Source organism: Zingiber officinale, chromosome 2A (assembly GCF_018446385.1).
Source record: "Zingiber officinale cultivar Zhangliang chromosome 2A, Zo_v1.1, whole genome shotgun sequence".
Classification (NCBI taxonomy): domain Eukaryota; kingdom Viridiplantae; phylum Streptophyta; class Magnoliopsida; order Zingiberales; family Zingiberaceae; genus Zingiber; species Zingiber officinale.
This window is the reverse complement of record NC_055988.1, coordinates 150,179,152-150,196,321: the sequence shown is the minus strand read 5'-3', so window position 1 is coordinate 150,196,321 and position 17,170 is coordinate 150,179,152. Positions and strand designations below refer to the sequence as shown.

At 39.8% G+C, this 17,170-nt stretch overlaps 3 protein-coding genes across 3 annotated transcripts; all 3 read right to left on the bottom strand.

The window, feature by feature from the left end:
- Positions 1–11,767: 11,767 nt before the first annotated feature.
- LOC122044126 lies at positions 11,768–12,253 on the bottom strand. Its single transcript, XM_042604663.1, has one exon. It carries the CDS (start codon positions 12,251–12,253, stop codon positions 11,768–11,770), a length of 486 nt encoding a protein of 161 aa, XP_042460597.1.
- A 1,806-nt stretch (positions 12,254–14,059) lies between these two features.
- Positions 14,060–14,887, bottom strand: LOC122044125. The gene has a single exon (XM_042604662.1). The coding sequence runs from the start codon at positions 14,885–14,887 to the stop codon at positions 14,060–14,062; it is 828 nt and encodes a 275-aa protein (XP_042460596.1).
- Positions 14,888–16,536: 1,649 nt separating this feature from the next.
- LOC122044123 lies at positions 16,537–17,127 on the bottom strand. The gene has a single exon (XM_042604661.1). It carries the CDS (start codon positions 17,125–17,127, stop codon positions 16,537–16,539), a length of 591 nt encoding a protein of 196 aa, XP_042460595.1.
- Positions 17,128–17,170: the final 43 nt, after the last annotated feature.

Genomic DNA, 17,170 nt, shown 5'->3' with positions numbered 1-17,170 from the left:
ATAACATATGAGCAGTTTTCTCTTCTGAGACTACCTCCTTATGGAGTTCTGCATAATCTGCTTGAAGTTCACCTTCTAAAAGGAGTTGCTCGTATAGATTTTTGTAATAAGAGACTTCTTCTGAAGTCTTTTAATTTCGGCATCGCACCAGGAGATATACTTTTGTTGTTCCTGCAGTAATTTGTTAGGAAAAAATGGTGTAGAAGTAGCAGGTATTACAGGTAGCTATTTACCGAAATAGTATGGGCCACAAAGGTTGCAAGAGGTTATTAGGCATTTGGGGCAGTGTATTCCCTCTTGCATCCGGTACATCTTGTTGGTTGTGGTGGGAAATGTTAGGACCGAAAAGTAGCTAGAGGGGGGGGGGGGGGGGGGGGAATAGCTCTTCGCGTGCTCGTTGCTCGGCGTTGCTTGTTTCTTCAAGGATGCGCAGCGGAAATACAAAGAAACAAATACAAACACGCTAACACTTGGATTTTACTTGGTATCCACCTCCAAGGGAGGTGACTAATCCAAGGATCCACACAACGCACGCACCCTCCACTAATGAAACTCTCCTTTATGGTAACTACCAAGGGCGGAGAAGCCCTACAAGACTCAATACAAGAAGAAGAAAGGGTAGTAAAGAAATACAAGCTTACAAGCTTACAATGAGTGCACAAACCCTAACCCTAGTTTCTTCTTCTTGCTTTGATCCGCCTCGACTTGGAAGAGCCTCCAAGAACCTTCAAGAACCGCGTTCTCGAGCTTGAGAAGAGTTGTGGAGGAGCCTGGTGAAGATCTGAATCTATGAAGTGATGCCAAGACAACGCTGCGACTCAAATACGACGCAACGGTCGGATCCCAATCGATTCGATTATTCCCGATCGATCGGGAGGCTTTGGATCGATCCACGGATCGATCCGGCGCTTATCGAAAACGCTGGATCGATCCACGGATCGATCCGGCGCTTATCGCAGCCGCGTCCCAATCGATCCACGATCGATTGGGACCTCTGATCGATCCACCGATCGATCCGGAGGCTTCTGTTCGCGGGGATCGATCCACTGATCGATCCAGAGCTTGGTTTTTGCCCAAAACCAAGTCCCAAACCTCCCAAACCAACATCCGGTCAAACTTAACCTGTTGGTACGTCATGCCTAGCATCTAGTCACTCCCTTGACCTGCTAGGACTCCCTCACCAAGTGTCCGGTCAATCCCTTTGACCCACTTAGACTTTTCTTTCATGCCAAGTATCCGGTCACTCTCTTGACCTACTTGGACTTTCACCTAGCTTCACTCACTAGGGTTTTCAATCTGCCTAGCTTCACTCACTAGGTCTTTCACCTGGCTTCACTCACCAGGATTTTCATACTGCCTAGCTTCACTCACTAGGACTTTCACCTGCACTCACCAAGATTTCCATCTGCCTAGCTTTACTCACTAAGACTTTCACCTGGCTTCACTTACTAGGATTTCCATCCAGTCAGGTATACCTACTTGACTCTTCTTCATTCACACTGATCAGTCCCTGATCAGAATCTCCCCATATGAACAACTGCACCTGCATTGTCCATGTGTCTACATGTATTGTCAAACATCGAAACTATGACCAAGACTCAAGCTTGGTCAAACCAGTCAACCTTGACCTAAGGGATATTGCACCAACAATCTCCCCCTTTTTGATGTTTGACAATACCTTTAAGTTTGGACCATTCTGAGTTAAGCTAATCCCATAGCCTTAACTCCATTCATGCCAAGGTATGAATGTTGGTTCCCTTCATTCTCCCCCTATGACCTCCCCCATAGGTAATGAAGGTCTAACTTAAACCACACATTCTCCCCCTATTGGCATACATCAACCCATCTTTGAGCACACATCAACCCATGCCTCAATTTGGGCACTCTTCAACAAATGCCCCATTGTTGAAAACTCTCCCCCTGAAGAGTTGCTCATCATTGTTCACAACTTCACTCGTTGTGACCAACACGATAATGAAGGACCCATTCCCTTCATTTTCAAATAATGCTTGCTCTGGAGCATTAACATGGTCTAATGACCCAAATGAAGGTCCCATACCCTTCATTTATCCTTAACCCTACATTCTTCCTCAATGTAGACAAATGCCCATCCTTGAGCATTATCCACTTAACGGAAGGTTAACCACCTTCCAAGGTTTATGAAAAATAATTTTCATGCCTTTAAAGAGTCCCTCCCCCTAAAAACATGGTGGTAATTTCTGTCATTGCACCAACAATGACCTGGATTCCCTAAAACTTTAGGAAACCCTATTGTAGAAGTTTTGAGGTTCAAATATTCAAAATCTGAAACAAACCTCAACCTAAACTTCAACTTAGCCTTCCTTAACCAATCCATCCTTGTTTTCACATGAAAACACCCTTTTTATGTATACACATGTATTTTTAGGGGTTTGGAAAGGTTATCTAGACTAAATTAGGTTTAAAGATGCTGAAATCAGGCTTTCCCAGCCAAAATCAGCAACTTGGATCGATTGGAGTTGGGTTCCAATCGATTGAACCTTTCTGAATCGATCCACTGATCGATTCAGACTTCCTGGATCGATCGGCTGATCGATCCAGCGAGCTTCTGCTCGCGGGAGACTTGCCTTCTGAATCGATCCACGGATCGATTCAGGCACTCCAATCGATCCATGGATCGATCGGAGCTCTGATAGTAGCTGAATTTCAAAATCAGCCAACTTCAGAAACCCCTAGAAAATTCTACAAAAATTCAAAAATCATGAAATTTCGTGTAGGCATTATTTAGGGCATATACTATCAAGGAAAAATAGTTTTCTATGAAAATACTTCATATTTTCAAAGATTGACACAAACTTGAAAACTTACAAAAACTTTAGTGTTTTCTTCAAGTTTGTGTCTAACTATTCAATGGTGATTACTATCAAAAGATAGCCTTCACCAAGGTTTTCCAAAATCATTTTAAAAACATTTTCAAAACCAATATCCCACCATGTTCCTTGGGCTTAATGCACATGACTTGTACATTAGCTTTCCCAATGATGGGAAAACACATAACTATGTGTTTTGATGAACTTAAAAACTCAAACGAATGCACTAAATCAACATCTTGAGTTTTGTTCATCATCCTAACATCTCACTTGTATTTAATGTGCACTAAAACACATACAAGTCACCTTATCGTCCTTGTGAGATGTGAGATTTTGGTTTTGCCCTATTCTAGGGATCATGCATATCTATCTAGGCATTTTAGAGATATTAGACATCCACCTAGGATGTCACTTGTTAATAAGTGTTGTTAAATGCCATTTGTCCTTAATTACAAGGAATTAAACTTAATGCATGATTATGTTATGGCATACATCAAAAGGAAATAATTTTTCAAAAGAAAATATACTATAGCTACATGATGTATGAATGTCATGACATGGTATTTTTTTTTTTTTTTGAATTTTTCATAATAAAAACATGAATGCAAAAATAGACATGATGTCATGACATATGATGGGCAAACAATCATGGCAAGGTTTAGCATAAATAAAATATACCTAGATTACCTATCTAAGTATCCTTAACCACTTAGCTAAATCAAAAAGCATAAACCCTAGATCGTCCAATTTCCTTAAGAAAATGCCAAAACCCAACTTGACATTTCTTTAATCTCTTGATTTGTTTATGCCACTTAAAAATTAAGCATATCCTCAAATGTTGGCATATTCCATTTTTCCTCAAGAGTAAAAACGTAAATCAAGGCCCGGATTGCCTTAAATTTCTAAGAGAATACCAAAATCCCAACTTGGTATTTCTCTAGGTTCTCTCAATTTATGCCATTTAAGATAAAATCAATTTTTCCACCATTAGGCACATTTTACTCTTCCAAAGAGTAAATGATAATTCCATTTCATTTTCAAAGGTTAACAAAAACCTTGAAAATGCTCCTTGAGTGTCAATTTCTTCAAAGTTAGGTTAACTACCCTTCTTCTTAGAGTTGACACTCTCTAACCCATCTATGGGGTAGAGAAGATGCTCCTAGGAACCCAACACCTATTGGTGCTCCTTGGATGCTCTAGGTACTCACTAGGGATAACTTCCCTAGATACCTTCCTAATGACCTTGTTGGGCTTCTTAGAAGCCTTGGTCACATTTTCTAGGTCAACTCTAGGGATAGCCTCCCTTGTGACCTTGTTAGTGACTTTCTTAGACTTCTTAGAAGTCTTAGTCACATTTTTCGCAAAAATACTCTTAGGGATAACTTCCCTAGTATTCTTGGCTTGACCACTGGACCTAGGGTTTGTTCCATAACTATATGGAACTCTATGGTACGAGGGCACATCCTTCTTAGCCTTTGGTTTGTATCCCAACCCTCTATGGCCATTGGATGGCTTTGATTTTCCTAGCCCTAGGTATTTCTCATTTTGCCCTTGTAGGATATTTTCCATCCTCTTTAGGGTCTTTTCCATTTTATCAAGTCTTGACCTCAAGACTTGATTTTCTATCATTAAATCCTTAGGTTTTGGTCCATGAGCATTTTTGTTCTTGGGCATGTATCTATTATCCTTAGTGTTCCCGCCCAAGTGTCTATCTACCTTCCTAACCTTAGGTTGGGTAGTTTTGGCATGTAGGGCCACATGCTTTTCCTTAAAGCCCTCATGCTTTCTATTCTTATGGTAAATTGCATTAAAATGATAAAAATTTGAACTATCATGCTTTTTACCATAATGTAAAGGGGTAGGCTCAATAAATGTTACCTTCTTCTTTACCTTGGAGGCTTCCCCTTGACTAATGCCTCCTTGAGCCTTGACCATCTTCTTCCCCTTGGGGCATTGACTTCGGTAATGCCCCTTTTGGTTGCACAGGAAGCACACAATGCGCTCCTTGCTCCTTTTTGTTCCAGGGATGGTCTCCTTGAGCTTCTCCTTGCCTTTTGTGCCATTTGGCCCTTTTTCTTGGCCAATTTGGGGCACTTGCTCTTGTAGTGCCCATGTTCCCTACATTCAAAGCATATAATATGATTTTTATTATTAATTGAAATATTTATACCTTTGCTTGTAAGGGTGACATCTTTTCCTCCATTTGATATGAATGTAGAGGCTTCCTCTTGATCCGAAATCGATTTCCCTCCAATTGATTCATCTTGACTTGTGGAGGTGGAAGCTTCTTCATCCTCTTCTTCTCTTGACCCAGATGTGGAGGATTCTCCTTCTTCTTGATCCGGTGTCACCAAGAGTTGCTCCCCCTCAATCCTAGAGGTGGAGGCTTCATCATCTTGAATATGAAACAAGGAGTATGCTCCCTCCTTGTTCCCTTCGATGCATTCCCTTGAGGATGAAGCTTCTTCTTGGACTTCTTCTTCGGAGGTTGAGCATCTCTCAACCTCGGAGTCCTCCTCTTGGTCTTGCTCCAAAGAGTCACCCTCTCTGGATACTTCTTGCTCTTGTACAGTGGAGGGGATCTCTTCATGAAGCTTGGCCAATTTGCTCCATAAATCCTTTGCATCTTCAAATTCTCCAATTTTGCAAAGGATGGTGCTTGGCAATAAATTTACCAAAAGCTTGGTCACTTTGTCATTGGCCTCGCACCTTTGGACTTGCTCCGAGCTCCATTTGCTTTTCTTGAGAAGCTTGCCCTTGGAGTTTGTTGGAGTTTCAAATCCTTCCATTAGAGCAAACCATTGCTCTATCTCCATCATAAGAAAGTTTTCGATTCTTGATTTCCAAGAATCGAAGCTCGTGGAAGTGTATGGTGGAGCCACCCTCGTGTCGAATCCGAGCCCATCTCGGAATTCCATTGTAGAAGTTGAGCTTTTGAATTTCTTTGACTTTGACAATTTTGCTTCAACTTCTTCACCCTCTAGCTCTTCTTGTTATGCTTGACCCTTCCGGCGATGATTCCGGTGAAGAGCGGCCTCGCTCTGATACCACTTGTTAGGACCGAAAAGTAGCTAAAGGGGGGGGGGGGGGTGAATAGCTCTTCGCGTGCTCGTTGCTCGGCGTTAAGAAACAAATACAAACATGCTAACACTTGGATTTTACTTGGTATCTACCTCCAAGGGAGGTGACTAATCCAAGGATCCACACAACGCACGCACCCTCCACTAATGAAACTCTCCTTTATGGTAACTACCAAGGGCGGAGAAGCCCTACAAGACTCAATACAAGAAGAAGAAAGGGTAGTAAAGAAATACAAGCTTACAAGCTTACAATGAGTGCACAAACCCTAACCCTAGTTTCTTCTTCTTGCTTTGATCCGCCTCTTGACTTGGAAGAGCCTCCAAGAACCTTCAAGAACTGGCGTTCTCGAGCTTGAGAAGAGTTGTGGAGGAGCTGGTGAAGATCTGAAATGAAGACAACGCTCGCCTGCGACTCAAATACGACGCAACGGTGGATCCCAATCGATTCGATTATTCCCAATCGATCGGGAGGCTTTGGATCGATCCACGGATCGATCCGAGTTTCTGAAGCTCGCTGGATCGATCCACGAATCGATCCACGGATCGCGTCTGAATCGATCCATCGATCGATTGGGACCTCAATCGATCCACCGATCGATCCGAGCTTTCTGATTGGAAGGTGCCGGATCAATCCATCGATCGATCCAGAGCTTGGTTTTTGCCCAAAACCAAGTCCCAAACCTCTCAAACCAACATCCGGTCAAACTTAACCTGTTGGTACGTCATGCCTAGCATCTAGTCACTCCCTTGACCTGCTAGGACTCCCTCACCAAGTGTCCGGTCAATCCCTTTGACCCACTTGGACTTTTCTTTCATGCCAAGTATCCGGTCACTCTCTTGACCTACTTGGACTTTCACCTAGCTTCACTCACTAGGGTTTTCAATCTGCCTAGCTTCACTCACTAGGTCTTTCACCTGGCTTCACTCACCAGGATTTTCATACTGCCTAGCTTCACTCACCAGGATTTTCATACTGCCTAGCTTCACTCACCAGGATTTCCATCTGCCTAGCTTCACTCACTAGGACTTTCACCTGGCTTCACTCACCAGGATTTCCATCCAGTCAGGTATACCTACTTGACTCTTCTTCATTCACACTGATCCTGATCAGAATCTCCCCATATGAACAACTGCACCTGCATTGTCCATGTGTCTACATGTATTGTCAAACATCGAAACTATGACCAAGACTCAAGCTTGGTCAAACCAGTCAACCTTGACCTAAGGGATATTGCACCAACAGGAAAGTATCACCATTAGCGTGCCATTCATGCTGGCACTGGTACTGTTCATCTGAGACCTTTATTTGGGGACGATATCCCCCATTAATTTGCCCTAGCATAAAAATATTTTCAAAGAGGGTTAGAGTTTGTATTGACCTTTGGAGATCACCAGTGTCTTCCTCTCCTTCTGAAATGCTAAATATTGCATCACTTTGATCTTCCCCTTCTTGAACAGATAATATGTTACAATCTTCAGGAATATCCAACTGTTCAAACATGGCTACACGCTTGGAGCTTCTTTTATCATTAGGGCATTCTCTAGCAAAGTGCTCTTCCTGGCCGCAAAGATAACATTTACATTTTTTGTTTTTAAGCAAATGCTTCCTCTTTTCAATGCGTGCATGAGTGTCGTGTGGTTTTCTTTTATATGTTTTGCTTATCCGAAGGCCATATTTCTTTGATCCTTGTATAATACCCTGGTATGGGTATTTGACTCTAGAAAGATAAGGCTTTCAGAGATCTCTTGAATGCGGCGTCTTTGCATTCTTGTTCTAAGAACTTATAAGCAAATAGTACTCTTGGGATGACGCCAATTGTCAGGCCTGTATATTTTTCTTCAAAGGCTGTTTTAATTCTGGTACCAAGATCTCCAAGCATTTTAAACCAAAACTTTTCTGATAATTCTGGACCGGTGTAAAGCCTTCCCGTTTTGGAAGCAAGTCGCATATAATCGTTCATGTATTGTACAATGTTTTTGACGTTATCACATGATAATTTTTCCAAGTTTCGATACGCTTCATCTTGTATAACAGTGGATCCTTGTGTGGGGTCTTCTGAGGAAAATACCCTTCTCATTTGAGAAATAATATTCTGAGTTCCTCTTCTGTAAGTGCCTCATATTCAGTGGGGTATGTCATTCTCCACTGTATCCAAGCTAGTTTTTCTATTTCTTCTAGGAGATTTTCCATGTATTCAATTTTTTCACTTGGATCGGTAAAACCCTGAGCTGCTACATGGTTGAGGGTTATAGACTCCCATCTAGAGAAAACGTCATGGAACACAAAAATGGCCCCTCCTTGTTGCTGGGCTGAAGGTAGGCTCCATATTTCATTATTAGATCCGCCCTTTAATTTAGTATGTTCATGATGAAATGTAGGTTGAACAGGTTGGGATGTTCCAGGTTCTCTTATGGCTAGTGGATAACCTGGTAGTCCCATAGTATTATCTTGTGGAGGCTGATAAGGTGAGATAACTGTACTTGTGGAATAGATTTATTGTTCCACGGGTTCTGGTAGCTCTGTGGCTAATAGTTGCCGAAGCATGGGATATTCCATCTCATGTCTTGCTACGATTAATTGTTATGGGGCAGGGGAGATGAATTCATGTTGTTTACTAGAGAAAAGATTTACCTAGTCTTCGGAGATATCATCATCATATATATCCCAAACAGGTTCCTTGGAATTAGAAAGGCTTGCCAAATACTAAATATAAGAAAAATCATCCTCATCATCTGCGGAGTCCATAGAAAGTTCCTTGGATCGGGGTACAAAGGCCTATGGGTTTGTAGTCCCTGCAAGGTTTTCCGATGGTTCCTTCAGAGAATGGGATTCTTCTTCAATGAACATAGATATTGTATGTTTTTCCTTTGGCAAGAATATATCCCAGTTTGGTTTATGCCTTGTTGTATAGGGTACGAAATTACTAGTGGATGCATCGGTTGAGCCAAATCTATCTTCACCCCTTGCGGTTGCTGTTAATCTTGGAACTTCATAAACATCAGGAAGAATTATTTTTTCAAAAATTATTTGTGCCATCGCCATTCCTTGAGTAATAATCACTTGTTGGTCAGAATGATTAAATATCATAATTTAATTTCTTCTCTGTAGTCTGAATCAATAACACCGACCCCTACATTAAGGCCAAGATTCTAGGCTGCGTTAGAACGAGTTGCTATGCGGCCATATGTTCCCCAGGGAATTTCCAGGCTAAGCCCAGTTGAAATCAAGGCTCGCCCTCTGGGCTCTATGATAGTAGTTTTGTCCACCGCTAAATCAAATCCAGCTGCTCTCGAGGATTTTTGTTCCAGCATTACTGCAGAGTTAGTTAGACAATGAACTAAAATATAAAGATATTCTTCTTTATCTGATGAGGCCTGAATTTGGTTGTAGTCATCTTCATATCCAAGGCAAATATCAATGCCTGGGTACTTTTCTATGAGTTCGCTTTCCTCTTCTTCTTGTATAGGGCAATCCCCTGCTGCAGTGTAGTTAGAGAAGTTAACAGATATTCTTCCATCCATAAGATTATGACTATTTACCTTTGTGGGTTGCAATGGTATGCATATTTAGGTAGGTTGTATTACCTAGTCCAGCCCTTGTAGTGGTGTGGTTGGATATCGCCTTCCAGGTAAAGCACGTACCCCATGACTTGTTAGATAATCAACAACACTTTGTATTTCATATGCAAACCCAATGTTGGGGGTGTTGGATAGTCTTCCGACCATTCCTCGTGTTATTAGCAGGTTGGCTTCACCATGTCGCCACTGATCATAGCCCCTTGTCAAAATAGACAGTTGTATGTTTCTATAAAAGTCATTAATGGTCATCATAATGTTAGGAATAACATAGTCCATTTGACTTCCTCTGGTGAAATTAATTTCCATGGTAGCAAGAATAGCTTGGTCTCCAATCCATCTGTTATCTCGAAAGATAACAAGTGCCAGCACACCTTCTTCCTATTTGTGTATAGTTTGAATTCGAACTTGGAGTATCCCAATATGTATATATTGCATTCTGCCGCGTTGCAGTTGATGGAAACTTTCCTCCTGGATAAAATTTCTATCGACTTGATTAGAATTAATAACCAGGAATGGTTCTTCTGATCTGTGAATGTAGACCCGATGATGCTCATCATCTCTTCGTGAGTGGTATAGGATTTCAGCAGGAACTATAGAAGCTCGTTCAGTCATAGAAGCTTGAAGCTCTGCTTGAGGGTCTAATTGTTGTTCAATAGTATGTACTTGTGCCGTCCTTTCAACAAGTCTTTTTCCAATTCGTTGTGCTCTTCTTTGAGCATTGTGTAGCCTCCTTTGATTTTGTCTGTATTCTCGTATTTGATCTTTAAACATTGGGGCAGTTGTAGTGGGTTGCTTTGTTTGTCTTCTATTCGTGATCACTTTTTGAGCTTTGCTTGTTCTTGTTTAAGAAGTTTATACGGATCTTGGAAGACTCATAGTTTCCCTACAGTTTCCTTAGGTTTTTCGGTATGTCCCAAGGATAGGTTTTGAAGCTTGTGAATTAGGTCGTCAAGTATGGTTGGGGAATTCTTCTGCTTGAGCCTTTCTAGGATAGAATTAAGGTTTGTTTGGATTTCGCGTAAATTTTCAGAAACTTGGGCCAACCGTTAGAGCTGTGTATTATTTTGTTTGATAATTGCAGAGAATGAAGAATTAGCTTCTTGATAATCACTGGGTTTAGCAAAACCTACTGTTGGTGATATGATGGGATTGGTTGCTTGGATTGCTTCCCGGTATGGTAAGGTGTTTTTGGTTATAACAAAATTGCTCATAAACACTAGGTTTAAGGATAGTTACTTATCCTGAAACTTACACAAGCTAGACTCACACAAGTGTTTGCTTGGACTTATAAGGCCGATTGCCTGTATTGCCAAGGTAAGATTTGTTCTTTTATTAGCTTAGTTTGCATAATACCAACATTTTAACAATAATAGTTCATGAAAAGACTGCCTTAGCTCTGATACCAAAATAAAAAGGGGGAGGAGGGTTAGCAAGAAATAAAAGAAATAAGAACTTATTTAAAAGATGCAGACTCTTCTTATTTCAAACTTCAAAGGTTTTTACAGACCCTTATAGACTTTCTCCTAAGTAAGGCTCAAGGGATTCTTGAATGCCTTGCAAAGGAACACGAATACGCCTTACAAAATAAAGCACATTCTGTTGAAAGTCAAAGCCAAAAATTGGAAAGTTGCAGAGAACAAGGAGAGGTTCAGGAGGCCAATCCACTCAAGTATGAAATGGAGTGGCATCAGCTTAAGTGGGCTAACTCAATTATCCTATACTAGTTGGAGAGTTTGTTGAACTACTATTATATATAGAGATTTCCCAGCTATGCATCTAATCCCAACGAGATGAGGATAGAAGTGAGTCGCTTGCATCATCATCATGTAGTCTCTACAGTAGATGAAACTTTCAATGGATTCTGCTTTCCACTTGTAGGTTTCTATTGATGTTGGAAAGCCTACAAATTACAACTTGGTTTATATTGAAGGTTGTATATGATAAATTAAATGTCTAATAGAAACCCAAAAGCTATTTTAATTTTTGTTTTAGGTTCTAACAATTCTATACTTCATCCCTATGATCTGAATGTGTGGGCCTTTTTTTTCTAGTTCCTAGGTAGGATCTTGATTTGGGAACATTGGATTTTACCATTTCTAAAGCACAGGAAAATAAGGAAAATATGCAAGACTTGGAAAAATTACAAGAGAGGAGATTGTTAACTAGTATATATATAGTATACAAAATTGGTAGAAGGTACAAACATTAGCAGTTCCTCTAAAACTTGAATGCTAATGAGGGTAAGTGGCCAATAAGCCATTACAAACTGAAGAAGTTAAGAACTGCAACTCTGTTTCGGATTATTCTTCTATACAAGAAATCTAATCCTTCTTCACTATGTTCAATGCTGTTCTGAAACATCTGCAATTGGAATTGAATCTTCGGCACACCTCCATCATTAGCTTCAACATCCTCACTCTCATCCTTGCATGCTATTTTCCTCTTATGCAATGCATTTGAAATAAGAGACCATCTGTTGGCTTTTGTCTTTGGCCTCGGCATGGATGAGAAGTTAAAGATGGACTGAAGAAGAGAAACGGTGAGCTCTCTTGCTTCCTTCAAAATTTTGAACACCTTCAAAGAATCAAATTCCTCATCTCCAATGTAGCTCAAAGCAGCTTTATCATCCATATGGTTCAGTGCTCTAAAGCAACTTTGAATATTCTTCCGCAACTTTTTATCAGGAAGGATGTTAGTGTGCATGTCTATCTTAGTCACTTCTTCTCCTTGTCTTCTAAGGGCCATTTCGTGGCCCCTAATATGCTCTTTTATTTGTTGGATGCTATCTCTCAGGGCGGCAAGCAAGTCTTACAGCCTCCATCCATTTCTTCTGTTGGTTATCTGAGCAGTGCTGGTTGCTGCTAGGCAAATGAAGAAGCTCATTGATGCACTCATACAAACTTCCAAGCACCTTTAGCCCATCCAATATCATATGGGATGTTAAAGAGGATTGAGCTATAAAAGACTTGAGCTTCCTCAGCTCCTTCTCCGTTTTGAGCCGGGAAGGGTGATCTTTGGATGGTAGGCTGATGGATCGGACATGGGAAGGCTGACTTGCAGCCATTATTACTAGGTGATGTTGGAAAATAGAGAACCTGAGAAAATTTTACGGGAGATGTGTGGAATTTGGAGCCTGGAATTTCCTCTTATAGATCAAGTGTACTGAAGCTGAATGGAGGCAACCAGCATCTTTACAGATAAGCTCAATATGACAACTGAAGCCTACAATTTGGATCTGGTAACCTTTTCTCTTAGCAGGACGAATCATTTCTTGTTTCTTAATTGCTACTGAGTTACACGTGCATGCATTAGATCACAGTTAATATCTTCTTGAATGTTTATTATACACATGATCCCAGCCTGGATATAGACAATGTTAGATACATAATAGATTAATCTGTCTCAGCTGGAGAATCTCATCTCTTAGTGACTAATTAGTTCCAGATGTATGTCTTTGAACCAGTCCTCAATTTCCTTGTCACAAGCATATTTGCAGACAGCATAGGTTATGTCTTTAAGCTGGATGGATTCCAATGGTCGCGAGCTGTTGTAGTTCTAAGCTTTGATTGATGTACTATGTTTATACTAAAATAGGATACACGAGTGATTATGTCTGCCTGTCAAGCCATACCATGAAACTGGCATCAATAATACGCCAATGATTAATCATGTAAAAGACCATCCCAAGATGCAAGTGCTCCCACAAGGGAGAGATGACAATTAATCATGGCAAATTTGTATATATTAACAGTATAAGGTGCATATTGTCGCTCTTCTCTTTTGCTTGATATGATGGACTTAATTTTATATGGTGATATTTGTTTGCATCATCTTTTGTTAGATAATTTTGATAAATATTTTTAAACTATCTGATTTGCTATGATTAATGTATTTTCCTTTACCCTGGTAGTCAAGATTGTGATCAAGAGCTTGAATTTTATGACCCAAACTAACCTAAATGATCCGCATCCTAAGCAAGATCTGAATCGAGCTAAGATCTTCGAAGCTACAATTGCTTTCTTATTTTTTTACACAGGATTTCAATCCCAGCGATCTATTTTTAGATGAATTGTATTGATATTTACTTAGACATTTAAAAAAATTGAGGTTTATTTGAAATGGATTATCTTTTTCCATTATATTCTTTAAGAACAATTTCACTTACATGAGATTCTTTTATGATGAATCCTTGCTTTGTCATTGGCATCCATCTTATAGCTATCATATGTTACTTATTACATAATGACAAATTATAAATGTTTAATAGAGTTCCAACAAATATTTTGATTAACTTTTGGCTCTTAAATTCCTACCCTCCATTGCTATATTTTAAATTTATGGACAACTTCTCATTCCTAGGTAGGATCTCCATCTTGACATAGAGAGGTTTTGCCATTTCGAAAACACAAGGAAACACTTGGAAAAATGCAAATGAAGGAGATCTTTAATCAAACGGTATAACATATATTGTATACAAAATTGTTAAGGATACAAACATTAGCAATTCCTCTAAAATTTGGATGCTAATGAGAGTAAGTGCCTCATAAACCATTACAAACTGAAGAAGTTAAGAACAGCTACTCTATTTCGGATTAGTCTTCTATACAAGAAATCTAATCCTTCTTCTAGATGGTTAATGCTGTTCTGAAACGTCTGCAATTGGTCTTTGATCTTCGGGACACACTCATCATTAGTTTCGGCATCCTCATGCTCACCCTTGCATGTTACTTTCCTCTTGTGCAATGCCTTTGAGATAAGAGGCCATCTGCTTGCGTTTCTCTTTGGCCTTGGCATGGACAAGAAATCAGAGACAGACTGAAGAAGATGAATGGCAAGAACCCTTGCTTCCTTCAAACTCTTGATCACCTTCCCGGAATCATATTCCTTATCTTCAGTGCAACTCAAGGCGTCTTTGCCATTCATATGCTTCAGTGATCTGAAGTAATTTTGAATATTCTTCCTCAATTTCTTATCAGAAAGGATGTGAGTGTGTATCTCATGCTTCGCCACTGCTTCTCCTTGTCTTCTAAGGGCCATCTCCTGGTCCCTAATTTGGCATTTTATTTCTTGCGTGCAATCTTTCAGGGTTCCAAGCAATTCCAGCAGCCTGATAGAGCCATCCAACTCTACTTCCATCCATTCCTTCTGTTGTTGACTGGAGAAGTGCTGGTTGCTGCTAGGCAAGTGAAGAACCTCGTCAATACACTCATACAAACCTCCAAGCCCCTTCAGCCCATCCACTATTGTATGTGATGTTAAAGAGGATTGAGCCAAAAAAGACCTGAACTTTTTCAGTTCTTCCTCCGTTTTGAGCATGGAGGGGTGATCTCTAGATGGTAGACTGATGGATCGTACATGGAAAGGCTGACTTGCAGCCATTACTATATGATGTTGGAAAGCAGAGAACCAAAGAGAATTTGATGGGAAAATGTGTGACTTGTGGAGCCTGGAGCTTCCTCTACTTATAGATCAAGTATCCTGCAACACGATGGAGACAACTGGAATATTTACAGATAACCTGAAGATAACATGTGAAATATGCAATGCAATTTGTATCTGGTAACCTCTTCTCATAGCAGGACGAATCATTTTTCATTTCTTAAATACAGCTGAGTTCCACATGCATGCATTAGATTACAGTTATTATCTTTTTTAATTTTTACACATGATTATGTCCTGAGCATTAGATTACAACAATGCTAAGCAAGTTAGGTTCCAACATTTGTGAGGATGATTATTGTGCTCTTTAATGCTAATATAACATACACGAGTTTTTAGATTCTGTCTACTTGTTGGGTCACAATTTCTAGCTGAAGATCAATATACATCATAGATTAATATCTGAGCTGGACAAGCTCATTTCTGGCCTCTTAATTCTATTTAGTTTCTGATGCATGTGCTTGAATCAGTCCTCAATTTTCTTATCAGATGCATGGTTGTGGGTTGGATAGATTAAATCTTTATGCAGAGTGGATTCCAATGTTTGTGAGTTGTTTTAGTTCTGAGCTGCACCAGATCTCCAGAGAGGTAGAAAGAGAAAGCTAGCATCAATAATACATCAAATGATTAATCATGTCAAAGAAAATCAAAAGATGAAATCACAGACATTGTGGGAGCATTATTATCTCAGTATGGCCAAAGCAAGAATTGGGTATGGCTCTATTTGAACAGAATTCTGTTTAACAAAATATATTTGATCTTGATTTTAAGTCTCCGGCCTCAAGTCCCTAAATGTGGGCATGTTGTGCAGAACGAACTACTAGCGTTGTAGGACATTCTGTTTAAGTCTCCGATACATGATAACTTGCCCTCTTATCTCCGGGCAAGAAATCAATTAACTGGGCTTACAAAATAAAGCACATTCTGTTGAAAGTAAAAGCCAAAAAAGGGAAAGTAGCACAGAACCAGGAGAGGTTTAGGATGTGAATCCACTCGATTATGACTTGGAGTGGCATCGGCATAATAGGACTAACTCAATTATCCTATACTTGGAGAGTTTATTGAACTACTACTGTCTATAGAGATTTCCCATCTATGTATCTAATCCCAATGAGATGAGAATAAAAGTGAGTCGCTTCCAGCATGGTGTAGTCTCAACAATAGATGAAACTTTCAATGGATTCTACTTTCCACTTCTAGGTTTCTATTGATGATGGAAAGCCTACAAATTACAACTTGATTTAATAATATATATTGAAGGTTGTATATGATAAATTAAATGTCTAATAGAAACCCAAAAGCTATTTTAATTTTTGTTTTAGGTTCTAACAATTCTATGCTTCATCCCTACTATCTGAACATGTGGGCCTTTTTTTGTTCCTAGGTAAGATCTCGATTTGTGAACATTGGATTTTACCATTTCTAAAGCACAGGAAAATAGGAAAATTTGCAAGACTTGGAAAAATTAGAAGAGAAGAGATTGTTGATCAAACACTTATATATATAGCATACAAAATTGGTAGAAGGTACAAATATTAGCAATTCCTCTAAAACTTGAATGCTAATAAGGGTAAGTGGCCAATAAGCCATTACAAACTGAAGAAGTTAAGAACTGCAACTCTGTTTCGGATTATTCTTCTATACAAGAAATATAATCCTTCTTCAATATGTTCAATGTTGTTCTGAAACATCTGCAATTTTAATTGAATCTTCGGCACACCTCCATCATTAGCTTCAACATCTTCGCTATCATCCTTGCATGCTACTTTCCTCTTGTGCAATGCGTTTGAAATAAGTGACCATCTGCTGACTTTTGTCTTTGGCCTCGGCATGGATGAGAAGTTAAAGACTGACTGAAGAAGAGAAACGGTGAGCTCTCTCGCTTCCTTCAAAATTTTGAACACCTTCAAAGAATCAAATTCCTCATCTCCGATGTAGCTGAAGCTGAAGGTATCTTTATCATCAATATGGTTCAGTGCTCTAAAGCAACTTTGAATATTCTTCCACAACTTTTTGTCAGGAAGGATGTTAGTGTGCATGTCTATCTTAGTCACTTCTTCTCCTCGTCTTCTAAGGGCCATTTCGTGGCCCCTAATATGCTCTTTTATTTGTTGGATGCTATCTCTCAGGGCGGCAAGCAAGTCTAATAGCCAGAGAGAACCATCCAACTCTACTTCCATCCATTTCTTCTGTTGGTTATCTGAGCAGTGGTGGTTGTTGCTA

Coding starts and splice junctions, on each gene's coding strand:
- LOC122044126 (XM_042604663.1), bottom strand. CDS start 12,253: ATGGCCCTTAGAAGACAAGGAGAAGAAGTGACTAAGATAGACATGCAC.
- LOC122044125 (XM_042604662.1), bottom strand. CDS start 14,887: ATGGCTGCAAGTCAGCCTTTCCATGTACGATCCATCAGTCTACCATCT.
- LOC122044123 (XM_042604661.1), bottom strand. CDS start 17,127: ATGGAAGTAGAGTTGGATGGTTCTCTCTGGCTATTAGACTTGCTTGCC.